Here is a 13,875-nt window from a genome sequence, read left to right as displayed (position 1 = left end):
GTGTGCAGCTTCTCAGGGGCTAGGGAGTAAATGGCACCCCTAAGAGGAATCAGGGTCGTTCTTAAGTCACCTACTTTGCCTGCAAGGCTGGTGTGTGGGATGGATTTGAACGATGTCAAGAGGGAAGCTCAGTAACAGAGGAGTGAATTTCAGTCTGCAACCTGTCCCCTTGAAACCAACCATTTGGGGTGAGATGTCAGAGCCATTACCAGTTAGGCCCTAATCGTTACTGTCAAAGCAGACTACTGGGGCAGGAGCCCAGCAGTCAGAACCTGCCTGTTGGACAGTGAGATATGCTTTTTATTTTCAACCCTTTTAGTTTTTTTTTTTTTTTTGTGTGTGTGTGTGTGTGTGTGCTGTCTCTACAAGTAACAGGAACAAAGCAAAGAAGAGAATGTCATTCAGTGTGGCCACATTGGGAAGAGGCAGAGAGGACGAGCGCCAGCCATCCTAAGGTCCACTTTCAGGGTACCGACTTGAGGTTGGTCTAGATGAGTAGAGGAAGTACGCACAGCCAAGTAGTCCTAGTTCATATGTGGTCCTGCATGCTGGACCCGCATCGTCTCTGCTCCTGGCCGGGGCTCCCAGTGGGTCACATAAATCATGAATACTGTGTGATGATGTTTTTCCCTTGGTTGGCATCAAGGACCAGCCTTGTCCTTCCCCTGGAAAAAGTCCAACTCATTAGGGCTTATTCTGTAGATATTCTGATAGCCTAAGGGAGGGGACACAAGTGTCTCTCTTAGAATAGCTTCAGGACAGTTACACATATGCCCAATGTAGAGTTAAAAAAAAAATAAAAATAGAACCCAAAGTCCTCCATTTTAACAAGCAAACACTGACTTCTCGGAGCCTAGCCCAGTGATTTGTTGAGGTCTTCCACACACATTTAGAAACCAAGACCTTGGGTTGGAGAGATGGCTCAATAGCTAAGAGCACTTGTTCTTGCTAAGGACCTAAATTCAGTTCGAAGCACCCACATGGTAGTTAACAACTGTAATTCCAGCTCCGGGGAATCTGCTGCCCTCTTCTAGCCTCTGGGAGCACTGCAAGCACATGGTGCATCAACTACCTGCTCACTAAACACTCATACACATAAAATAAAAAATATATTAAAAAATAAACTAACATGTAATGGTCTGTGGCACCTTAATGGCTACTCTAACTTTAAATGGCTAGAGTTAGGAAAGACAAGCGGTGAAGTAAAACTCACTGCTTAAGAATAAACAAATAAATAAGCTTGTCCTCTTAGATAGAGATTCAGTGCTTTGGAGAATGTTGATCCCAAATTACTTTATAATCAATCCCTAAGTCCTCTGTGTTTTTTTTCTTCTTGTTTTGGCACCAGGCCATATCCTCATATCCTATGCTGTTTGTTCTGCAACCAATTTCTTGAATGTCCTAGAATATCCTTGTCTTTTCTTGTGCTTTGGTCTTAAGCTTCTGAGAAGCTCAAAATAACCAATATTACTCATCCTTTGTATGCTTAAGTTGTATGATCTCTACTTTATCATTGCAATGTAGCACTTTATATCCCATGTTTTCATATCAGGTCCTCGAATACATGGTTTTGATAAAATGAACCTCCAGAGTACATTAGGAGAATTGCTCATTTCCACATAGATTTTTAACTTGGCACTATGGCAACATGTTCCTATTATTATTGTCCTCCCACAAAACAGAAAATGAAGCAAATATTCTAAAAACATCTTGATGAGCCGTAAGCAGTAATCAGTAAAGATTCACCCCACACATCTTTTTTCATAACACCCAAGTTTAACTATTTCAGATGGAAGAAAAAAATCCAGAAACTCACATCATTTAAAGATGTGACTGTGGGCTTCACCCAGGACCAGCCAGCAGTCCCCATACAGGGATGTGATACTGGAGAACTATAGCCACACTGTCTCCATCCGTGAGACCATTTTCTGTGTAATGCAGAAAAACATTGTAACATTGTATATCCTTGGGGCTGGAGAGATGGCTCAGCAGTTAAGAGCACTGGCTGCTCTTCCAGAGGTCCTGAGTTCTATTCCCAGCAACTATATGGTGGCTCATAGCCATCTATAGTGGGATTTGGTGCCCTCTTCTGGCATACAGGCATACATGCAGATAGACCCTCATATACATAAAATAAATTAACTAATTAAAAAACATTGTATATCCTTCCTTCCTTCCTTTCTTGTTTTTTCAAGATAGGGTTTCTCTGAGCTAAAGTCCTAGCTGTCCTGGAACTATCTCTGTAGACCAGGCTGGCCTTGAACTCATAGGGATCTACCTGTCTCTGCCTCCTGAGTGCTGGGATTAAAGGTGTGCATCACCTAAAGATTAGATTTAAACAAGAGACACCCCTTGATTAGAAGAAGTAATGTTTAATCAAACAGCTTGGAAATTCAATCTAAACTAACTTTAAAACTGACAAATGCTTTTCATTTGATCAGATATAACTTGCAATAAGGGAACCTCCCAAAAATTAGGGTTGGAGTAGGTTTTGTTTTTGTCTTTTCAGGAAAACAACGGCATCTAAGTAAGGAATCTGAAGACCACTGGACAAATGAGACATCTAAAAAAAGGAAAAATCATCCATAAAATATGTACCAAGAAAAATAGCAAATTGGCCTCTTGGTATATCACATTTCCAACAAGATAAAATTTCATAAATCTTCCCAAATGTTTGTTTCTGGTATTCTCTACGAACATATAATGCAAGTGATCTGTTTGTTGTCCCAGTTCAATTAAAAACTAAAGCTGGGGGAAAAAAGGTGTGCATCACCACCACCTGGCTTTTGTATATTCTTTTAATTGTGAAGCATCTGGGCACTTTGTAGAGTTTAATACTTTATTGGGTATCAGAAGATTGTGTGTGTGTGTGTGTGTGTGTGTGTGTGTGTGCATGCTTGCATGTGTGAGAATCATACGAAATAATGTGTGTGTGCAAGTCAGAAGACAACATTCGGTCAGTCCTGGACTTCCACCTTATTTGAGCAGGGTGTCTCTCTCTCTCTCTCTCTCTCTCTCTCTCTCTCTCTCTCTCTCTCTCTCTCTCTCTCTCTCTCTCTGCCACACACATCAGGCTAACTGGCCTACAATTTTCCAAGAATTCTCCTGTCTCTCCCATTTCTCCATAGTTGTTCTGATCTGGGATTACAGCTCACAACACACACCTGAGGATTGCTGGATTCGGTCTCGGGTCCTCAGGCTTGTTCAGCGAGTGCTTTTACCCACTGATCCATTTCCCCAGCCCTGAAGATATTTCTGTTCATTTCTCTATTGAGATGTTCCAGGAGCCTCATGTTTCCACCTGTATTAGAAGACATGACTTCTGGGCTGCCTGCCTATGTCCTTAACTATTTCTGTTAACGGTGTATTGTATGAACAAGCCAGAGGTGATCTTCAAACTGCAGCAAGGAGAGGAACCATGGCTACTAGAGGGAAATGACTTAAGTCAGTGAGATAATTTGTCTACTGTGTAGATGAACACTGGACATACTAAATGCCTGTAGCTAATTAGAAATTGGCAATCTCAAAACATTTTTCAAGAATATCTTTGTTTCCCACTATGTGCATTTATTATACATAGAGACATTTTTATACAAATAAGTAATATCTTTGAACATTTCCCCCGCACTCATCAACCCTCCCCTTCCTACTCATCCACCAATAGGTTTATATAATCTGCCCAAATAAATGTAATTTTGTGTACTATATAAGATTTGGGAACTACGAAAGAGTGAAAACACATTTGTCTTTCTGAGACTTTCTAATCATCTTAATATAATCCTCTCCCAGTTACCTCCATCTTCCTGTAAATGTAACTTCTTTTTTGTAGCAGAAAAAATACAATGTGTGTGTGTGTGTGTGTGTGTGTGTGTGTACCCTTCAGTTCACATTTTTCCTGAATTTCTTGAATTTGTTTTCCCTCCCTCTCTTTTTTCTTTCTTTCTGGTTTCTCAAGGCAGGTCTCTAGCCCTGGCTCCTAGACTTGCTCTATTCAGAAAGAATCCATTACTTGTAGACTCTGCTTTCCCTGGGTTATCACCAGTTTCCAGCAAACGTCTCAGATGTGGGTTCACAGTTTCTCCTATGTGTAAACTTTTGTTTAGTAGCAATTAGGGTACTGTAGTAATGTTATGCTAAAACCACCAGTGACTATAGGTAATGTCATTGGCTCGTCTGTCGATCCTTATCATTTTTGAAGGCTGCATGGAAAGATGTAGATTGATTCTACATTGGAAATCAAAACTATATCTTATCATAATCATATTCTTTCCTTTCCTCTACACCAGACCTTTCTGTGTAGCACAAATAATCAAAACCCAGAGACGGATATTGGGGTTCAACCTGAAGATCAGAAAAGCAAAGCAGACAAGCCTCTAAAGAGCTCTCTTACCTCTATGGAATCTTCAGACTGAAAGAGAGAGAGTTCCTGTCTCATCCTGCTTTATATTCCTCTCTAGTGCTGGGATTAAAGGCATGCACTCCCCCCTCCCCCCAAAGCCTCTATGGCTGATGTGGCTGGGATTAAAGGTGTGTGCCACCACTGACAGGCCTACATGGCTGACTGGTGAGGCTGCTTGCATTCTGATCTTCAGGTGAGCTTTATTAAACAGAATGAACTGCCACTACATTTCTGTAAGTTTTACTTTTGATCACAAACTCACATAATAGAATTGTGTCCACGCAGTCATTCTCATTCCTGACAGCCGGACAAAAGAGGACCACAGTGAATCATCTTAGGATTTTTGTAGTAGCAAGGTATTATTTTATAAGCGATGTGCTAGTGTTTCTGTGGGAAGATTAGTTTGTCTTATTTCTAGAACATTAGACAGTTGACCACTTGAATGGCTAGAGTCAAGAAAGGTAACCTAAATATCTCTGGGAAGCTGCATTCACCAATAACAAAACGCTGACTGAGGAACAAGGTAATGTTAACAGCAAAACCACTTCACTTGGCCATTAATTCTTTCCCTCCACAAAAACGCTCTGTGAGTGTGACTCAGAGCGAAATTCTAGCAGCATTTCAGAATTTGTTAGCAGGAAAAATTTCTCAAGAAAAAAATCCTAATGAACCTGGGCAGTGGTGGCCTATGCCTTTAATCCCAGAATTTGGGAGGCAGGGGTAGGTGAATCTCTGAGTTTGAGGCCAGCCTGGTCTACAGAGTGAGTTCCAGGACAACCCAAACAGCCAAGGCTACACAGAGAAGCCCTGATTTGGGGGCGGGGGAGGAAAGAACATCAAAACACAAAATCCTAATGAATCTAACGCCTATGGGGAAATTATTCCTCAACATTAAACGTGAGAAAATTCTTACTAGAGAGAAAAGTGAAGTTTTAAAAATAAGGCTACAAGCAATGTTCATGAAACACCCATTCAACATGAAAAGGTCCGGACTACAGAACAGATGTTTTGATACAATGTATGTCCAGATGCCATCCTGGGGAAAAAAAAAAGATGAGTAAGCTACAAAATAGGGAGAGCACAGAGCACACATGCTGTGAATCCAATAAACACGAGAGACTGTACTGTGCCGGCTCATCCCTTTTGTTCCTCAGACAGCTGTCTCTGAAGATAATCATTTGTGTATGAAATCCACTGCTTCCAAACGTGATGATATGCATTTGAAACACTGTGACTCTAATAAAGTTGAAAAAAAAAAACTTTAGGAGTAAATTTTCTCTCACAGCTTCAGAAAACTTGTAAAAATGAAAAATACAAAACAAAATTGGTCATATCAATCCATGCTAAACAAGCATTTGATGATATTCCATGCCCACGCACGAAAAAACCTCTCAGGCAACAGGTCTACAGCAAAGGAGCTTCAGTACAGTAAAGAATTGCTCCACTACAGCTAGCATCATGCTTTCAAGAAGATATTCTCTCTCTCTCTCTCTCTCTCTCTCTCTCTCTCTCTCTCTCTCTCTCTCTCTCTCTCTCTCTCTGTGTGTGTGTATACATGCTACAAAGGTACATGCCGGTGCCTGCAGAGGGCAGATGAGGGCCCTGGAGTTCAAGTTACAAGCAATTGTGAGCTGCTCAGTATGGATGCTGAGAACCAAACTCTGGTCCTTTGAAAAAGCAGCAAGAACTCTTAACCACTGAGCTGCCTCTCCAGCCCCTGACCACCACACTCACTGGCTTACACAGAGAGGCCTCCTTGCTCAAATCAGGAAGGATGCAAGGATGCTCTCTCACCTGTGCTTTTCAGCAGCTTTCTCAAAGTCCCACTAAAGGGAATAAAAGATGTAATTCTAAAAGACGCATTGGTCTTGAAGGTTTGAAGGGTTCTTACCAGCCCATCCAGCTGCCAGTTAAGTTGAGAGACAAAGTACTGAGGCAAGAAGGTAGAGAACTATTCTAAAACTTGGCTACAGGAGCTGAGGGCTCTCCTCATAAAGCTCTTCTTACCCAGAAGCTGATGGGAGTGGTCTGGTAGGAGTGACCAGCGGAGATTCGCACAGCAGGTACAATGGGTGATGCTCTTTTAATATATATTATGTAGGCCTGAGATATTTCTGATGTTTTTTTGCAAGTTTTGGGAGGACGGATGGTCATTCCTTCAACCTATGTCTGTCACCAGTTTGCATATATTGTATGATGGACAGGCTGGGGTAAAGCACGTGGCTGCCTGAGCGCCTCCTGCTGTTACGTAAGTGTGAACCAGCACACTGCAGACACGCCCGTCTTCTGGGGTGTGAAACTCTGTTACACTTGACCCAGGCCTCCCACTGTCAGAGGTCAAGGTTCTACAGTCTTGAGGGTATTGTCAGTCCTTCTGACCTGATTACTTACTACTCAATGGGGAACCCACAAGGGGAAAAGCGGGCAATGGAGAGGGAGAAGCCGATCTGATGGTACTTGAATATAGGCCTGTCTTCTAAACCTTATGTGATTTAGTAGTTAAAGACTTTAAAGGCAAAGTAAATGAGTGCCCTCTAAATAATACTTCTCAATTAAGAAGTAATTGGAATAAGCTGGAATTTTAGTTCCCAGTCCCATACCCCATGCCTACTCAGGTCCATACGGGGAATTAAAGCCCCACATGGTGAAACCAACTCATCTTAAACCACATCATATTCCAAACAATCTGAGAAGGCCTCAGGTCCAAAGACATCCCTGGGCCAACTTATACTGTCTGCTTCTAGAGGAGGGTTGCTGATCAAATTGGGTGCCCCGATTCATCTACATACTGTTTCTGTTCTCAAGAATACCTTGTCTGGTGTATTGAAGCAAATCCCTGCCTCCCCAAACACTATTCTATGGAGGAGAATAACAGAACCATACTGAGGAGATGGCTCAGTTGAAAAGAGATCTGCATGAACACAAGGACCTGAACTGGGACTCCAAGCACCCATGTAAACAGCCAGGCACGATATCCAACTACAACCTCAGAGCTTGCTCTTGATGTTTCTATTGCTCTGATAAAGCACCCCAGCCAAAAGCATCGTGGGAAGGAAAGGGTTCGCTCCTTCTTCCGGTTTATAGTCTTTTATGAAGGGAAGTCAGGGCAGGAAATCAAGGCAGGAACCTAGAGGCAGGAACTGAAGCAGTGGTCATGAAGGAATACTGTTTACTGCTTTGCCTTTACTATACCTCACAGGACCAGCTGCCCAGGGGTGGCATCACCTGTGGGCTGGGCCCTCTCATATCAATCATTAATAAAGAAAATGCTTTCCATAGACTTGCTTACAGACCAATCTGATTTGCTCAATTGAGGTCCCCTCTTCTCAGGTGACTAGCTTGTGTCAAATTGGGGCAGGAGGGGGGTGACGACTAATTTACACAGCACTAGAGGCCAGAAAGAGTCCTCAGAGCTCACTGGGGAGAGTGGGTCTAGATAAAGTAGCTTAAGGTTTACCATGTGGTCCCATCTCAAAAAATAAAGGGGAGAAGACAACTGAGGAAGACGCCCCTGCATCAACCGCCAATCTTCACAGACAAACACGCACATTGAAAGAGGGACCAACTTCTGTCTGGTTACCAGAAAGAGCAATCGTTTTTCCAATACAAAAAACCAGTGTCCTTGTACTTGGAAGGGTATTAGAGAATTTGTTTGTGAGAATGTAAAATGGGAAGTTAGTTTATAGAACAATTTGGCAGTTAAATGTTGATTTGCCATTTAGCCCAGCAATTCTCCAGCAATATTCTCAACAAAATGTAATATCCAAACATAAACATCTGTACGGAAGTATTCCTAGTCTTGTTTATACTGCCTGGATGTGTGTGACAACTTGACACAGCTAGAGTCGGAGGAAGGAGCCTCTGCAGCAGACAGCAATTAGCAGAGAAGCCCCCCCGTGGGTCAAGGTGAGACAATACTGGAGGTGGAGTGGGCAGCAATCCTCATGGAAGAGGCGGCAGAAATCTCTAAGAGCCAGAGATGGTGGACACCAAAAGAAGTGTTTTCTGGGCATAATAGGGCAGCTGAACATGTGAATTCCCAGCCATTGCTCTAGCACACTGCAAGACCTTTGCGAGTTCAAGCCAGACAAAAATTCTGGCACAGAAAGAAGGTGGGTACAGAATTCCATTTTGAATTTTCTACCTATAAAAAGTTATTGAGATAATTGTTAAAATTGAAATAGATGCTGAAATTCCTGACTCTGATTATTCCACTACAGGTATGTAAGAGCTCCTTGTTTCTAAAAGACACATACTTGGGAATAAATGTGTCATGTTTGCCACTCACAAGGGAAACATGCTCTTTCACACCCTTTAACCTGCATTTATTTTGAAAGAGGACAAGAAGGGGAAGGACAAAAACCAATGCTTACATTTGGGAAAAGAGTGGCAATAACCAAGATTTCTTTGTACTATTCTTTAAAAAATTTCTATGGTGCTCCAATTACCGAAACAGAACATTTACAAGCCCCCGAACACACATACAAAGGAATACTAACTGGACTCAATAGGTGGGTGCATTTCTACATGTGTATAAGTATAAAAACAACAAAGAGGCCATGAATGTGAGAGGGAGTTGGGAGGGACACAGGAGGAGCTGGAGGGAGGGAGGGAAGGGTGGACATGATAGAAATATAGCACTCACGTATGAAATTCTCAAAATTTTTATTTATCAAAATATAAAAATAATTAAAAACGTTATCAACCATTTACAACTCATTAAGTAAAATGAAGAACCATTAATCCACATGGATACTAGTAACTGAATATATTTTAAGTTTGACGAGAAACAGGTATTTACAGTCACAAATTACCTCCCCACAAAACAATTATTACAAAAGTAAATATAGGGAAAACCACAGCAGATAATTGCTTTAGTGATCAAAATCAACATCATAATTATAGGGAAAGTCTAAATTAGAGATTACCTAATAGGACAAAATGAGAAAAATTTTCATCTGTAATACTCTTGCCAAGAAATGCATGATTTAATCATAATGAAACAGAAAATTCAATTCAAGGGCATTACATGAATTCTACCACGAAGATTTAGTTATAAAAAGCAAGGAAAGACTGGGCAATGTTCCAGGCTGAAGGAGTCTAGGAAATGTGAGTAGCTGGAATCCAGGAGTCTGAAGGGGCAGTTTTTGCTAAAGGACACTGTAGTCAAGACGTCAAACTGGAAAAGAATTTGAGGATTAAATGGCAAGGGTGTATTAGTGTCAGTCGGCTCATTACAACGGTGACACCACAGTTAATTACAAAAATACTAAAATAGCCAAGGACAGTGGGAGATGGCAGCAAGGCTCTTTCAAATGGTCGAGTGGGGTGGGTGGGCACAATTCTTTGACGTTTTGCCTAATTTTAAGACTGCTTAGGAGACCATCAAGGATGAACAAGCAATGAATGAACAGAACAGGCGGGAAGGATCAAGAACTACAAATCAGGGCTTAAAATCGAAGCCAGGTTTGGTGGTGATACCGCGGCTGTAATACATTAAAACGTTCACAATGCTGACAACAGCAGCAGACCAAAGTGACAAAACCAGAAAAGTATCAACACAAAGACGGGATCTCATCCCACCAAAGTACTCAATGAGAAGCAGGCTTTTAGGGGTTTTTGTATGTAAAACCTGGTAATACTGGTTTAATAATACTTGCAAAATCTGCTTAAACCACCAAAAAACCCCATGTAAACATATTAATTTTCTAATACACATGACAAAAAAGTTTTCTTCACTTCTGTTTTCAAGTCATACATTTAATAGGACAATTAAAATATATAAAGTCTAATAAATATATTATATTTTAGACCATATGTAATAATATATATTATTTGTACAAAATTGTAGGTTTCATCACGACTTTCTCTGTGTGAGACTTGTAGCCCTGGCTGTCCTTGACCTTGGGAGACCTGCCCTTGGGAGACCTGCCCTTGGGAGACCTGCCTGCTCTGCTGCTCGAGTGCTGGGGCTGAAGGTGTGTGCCCTCACACACACAGTGAGTGCCCCTTTATCTTCGCAGGTGCTCTCTTCCTCTGGATCTTCTTCCAAACAGTCCCGCTTCTACTGTTATGCCTTTTCTTTCTTCCTTTCTTTTTATAAATTCAGCAGATTGTGTATTTTTTCTTTAAAATGTCTATATATTCTTGTGATGCTTCTGAGAGTAGATCTTGGCCTGGTTTAGTAGCAGATCCAAGGGGAGAAACTCTGCAGAATTCAGATTCAAGCTCAGCAGCAGCTGGAAAGAAAGGGTTACATATCTAAATGCCTATCAGAGACTTCCCAGTTAGTCAAACCCATGCCAGCAGAAGAGTTGAAACTGAACTGGCAGTGTGTATGCGTGACTAGAGTGCACAATCATAACTAAATTTGACTGCTCACACGTGCACACTTACTACCACTGTGAATATTGAAGCGTCTGGGCTGACTCATTTACTCAACAATCATGTGCAAATCTACTGTAACAAGCACAGGAATGACAAGATGAAATGATACAGTCCACTCCCAAAAATCACATGCAGATTATATCACAGAGCCATAGTACTGAAAACAGCATGGCGCAGCACACAAACAGGCAGGTAGACTAGTGCAGCAGAAGGCCACATATTTATAGCTGCCTGATATTTGACAAGATTACAAAAATATACACTGGAGGAAAGGAAACATCTTTAACAAAAGGTGATGGGAAACTGACGTTCACAAATGGAAGAACGAAACCAGACCTGTCTCCATCACTCTGCACAACAACAACTCCAAATGGGTAAAAGAAGACTTCAACGTAAAACCTGACAGCTGGAAGGAAACAGAGGTAGTACAGTACAAGATACACTCGCAGGAAAGGACTTTCTGAATAGGATTCAATTTGCTTAGGAACAACTGACAAACTGGGCCTCTTCCATACAGCACTGGAAACAATCAAGTAAGGAGGAAACCCGCATAACAGGAGAGAATCTTAGTGTGTAGCTGGATTACTATTCAGAATATACAAATACTGGAGAGTCAAGAAAACCAATCTCAAAAAAGGAACTAAACCCAGGAAAGTATAAAGGGAGCACATGTTGGTATGGGGAAGGTTGAGAGAACAGCAGGATACAGGGGATAGGAAGTGGGAAATGGAATATTGGGGAGGGGCACCAACTGGGGAGGAGGAAGAAGGTCAATACAGAAGGAGAGGGACGAATGCCAAGGTTGGTTGATAAAACTTCAAGGTAGCATATTATCTTATATTTACCAGTGTGTGTGTGTGTGTGTGTGTGTATTGTGTGTGTGTAAAATCTTAAAGGAAGTTATGTCACTAAGGCTGACAGTACTTCCCACGAGAACTCCAGTAACAGTCATGAGAAACCTCCTTTGGAATGGTCAGCTAATGGTTGGTTCATCCAGGTGACTCTCAAAACAACACAGACCATTGATGTAGCCCTTGGTTACCTCTTGGAGGTTGAAGTAAGCCCACATTGCTAAAGACACTGAAAACTTAGGACAAAGGACAAGATGAATTGAACCGGATCTGACCGGAAAGCTTCCTACCTGAGGCCAGCTCTTAGTATCAGAAGGTTCTATGTAAGCTGCCAAGGGAGGAAAGTTGTCAACATCTCTACTTGGCTGGAAAGCCCGAGAACCACAACAGTTGCTCAGCTGGACAGGCCACAGACCTTAGAGGAGAACCCTTTACTACAACATTATTAAAGAGATACAGTCTCCAAGGGCCTTGTAAACGTCTAACTTCTTATGTCCACAGATACATGTAGCTCTCATCTGTCATCAAAGATGCCTCTGTGTAGCACAAGGAGGCAATCACAGACCCACCCCTGGTCAAAATGCAAACAATAAGTGACTATGTGGTATCTTATCCCCAGACAGAACATCTGTCACAACTCCTACTCCCAGCGCTCAGGGAATCACGGAAGAGAAGGTGGGAAGAAGGTAAAGCCTAGGGTCCTGACACCCGCTGTGATATGTCCTCTGGTCAAGAGGATGCTGTATCCATAAACTCCCAACAACATGGTAACCTCCACAATATCTGCAAAGACTCCATCAGCTGGCATGCCTACAAGGATGAAGAAAAATCCACAAAGGCCCTGTCTTGTTTTATTTTTGTTTTTCCTGGTCAAATTGACACAATTTATCTGGGAAGAGGGAACTAAAATTGAGAAAATGCCACCATCATACCGCCCTATGCAAATCTATGGGGCATTTTCTTGATTAATGACTCAATGTCTGTGGTGCTACCGTGGGCAAGTGGCTCTGAACTGTGTAAGAAAGAAGGACGGTCAGTAAGCAGCCTTCCTCCACGGCTTCTGCTTCAGTTTCTGACTCCAGGTTCCCGACTTGCCTCAGTGATAGAAGTGAAAGATGAACAAACCCTTTCCTCCCCAAGTTGCCTTTGGTCATGGTCTTTACACAGCAGGAGAAACCCTACCTAAGGCAGTCCTACCCTGAGATGAAGAGCTAGGAACCAGTCTTTTTCAAGGACGAGACCTCATTCTTAAGTGGTTAGTTCTAAACACAGGCAAATACAGGCAACACTAATTGGGCCTCTAGGTTGCATATATCAGAGGAAGAGGTCATGAGAGGCGGTGGGGAGCATGGGTGGAGTCAGAGTGCAGAGGGAGGTGGGAATGATGCTAATACAGTGCACTTAAATATGAAATTCTCAAAAATAAAAGAAACAAACATTTGCTGCATTAAACCATGAAAGGAATATCTTCACATCTTTAATTTTATGTAAGACAATGATTAATTAAAAAAATCTATTCAATGAACAAGAAAAATGATGTCATTTAATATTTATAATTTATTTCAGAAATTAGTCAATCTAAACTTAATTCATCGATTTTGGTACATACCTTCTTTAAGTTCTCTATTTATACTTTTTTCTAACTCCTGGTGCATCTGAAATGAGTTGAATATTTATAATGTTAATAAAATGGAACATTTTTAACTTAGAAATTAATCTTATGGAATGGTACATTTATTTAATTAATAAGTAGTATCTGCATGAGATTCCTTTAAATCATAAATATTCACATGTAGGTATTTGGATGTTACCCATTCTCTTGTCATCCGAATGGAAAGTTCAGGACACTGCAGAGAAATGGTCATTAGAAGGCGTATGGTCACATTTTAAGCTGTACCTGTAGTCACAACCATGTCTAATTTCCAAAACCTAATGTAAGCATTCCTTTTAAGGAAATGGACTGCCTTAGCTGAAGAGTCCAAGAATAAGAATATAAAAATGTAGATTCCAAAAATAAGCAAAAGTAAATAAATATAAAGTTGTAAGCCTAGGAGAATAAAAACAGGCTGTCAGCAGCTTTCTCAGTAGCATAAGGATGGACTATGAACAGTGGGTTACTCTGCTTTACAACCCACAGATTGAGAGGCTGAAGAGGCCTCTGCAAACTTAGGGTGGTTCTGCAAACTGAGGATCAGCCTTTAGATACCCCGGGCCACTCATGACCAGCAATTGATGTGA

The 13,875-nt window shown here is 41.5% G+C and overlaps 1 protein-coding gene across 2 annotated transcripts in view; it reads right to left on the bottom strand.

Annotated features, from left to right (window-relative positions):
* Positions 1-9,053: 9,053 nt before the first annotated feature.
* Positions 9,054-13,875, bottom strand: part of LOC130877791 (ankyrin repeat domain-containing protein 26-like) — a 77,397-nt gene continuing 72,575 nt past the window's right edge. The window contains exons 33-34 of one of the 2 annotated variants that reach the window (XM_057775378.1): positions 13,247-13,292; positions 9,054-10,638 (exon numbers count right to left, since the gene is read on the bottom strand). In XM_057775378.1, the coding sequence (XP_057631361.1) occupies positions 10,505-10,638; positions 13,247-13,292 (180 nt within the window). In that variant the 3' untranslated portion in view covers positions 9,054-10,504. Of the gene's footprint in view, positions 10,639-10,660; positions 11,966-13,246; positions 13,293-13,875 lie in introns of those variants that run through there. The other variant, XM_057775368.1, reaches the window with a different exon arrangement.

The sequence above is a fragment of the Chionomys nivalis genome, chromosome 1 (genome assembly GCF_950005125.1).
Source record: "Chionomys nivalis chromosome 1, mChiNiv1.1, whole genome shotgun sequence".
In the NCBI taxonomy this organism is placed as follows: domain Eukaryota; kingdom Metazoa; phylum Chordata; class Mammalia; order Rodentia; family Cricetidae; genus Chionomys; species Chionomys nivalis.
The sequence above is the reverse complement of the archived record's forward strand: the minus strand, read 5'-3'. Positions and strand labels throughout refer to the sequence as shown.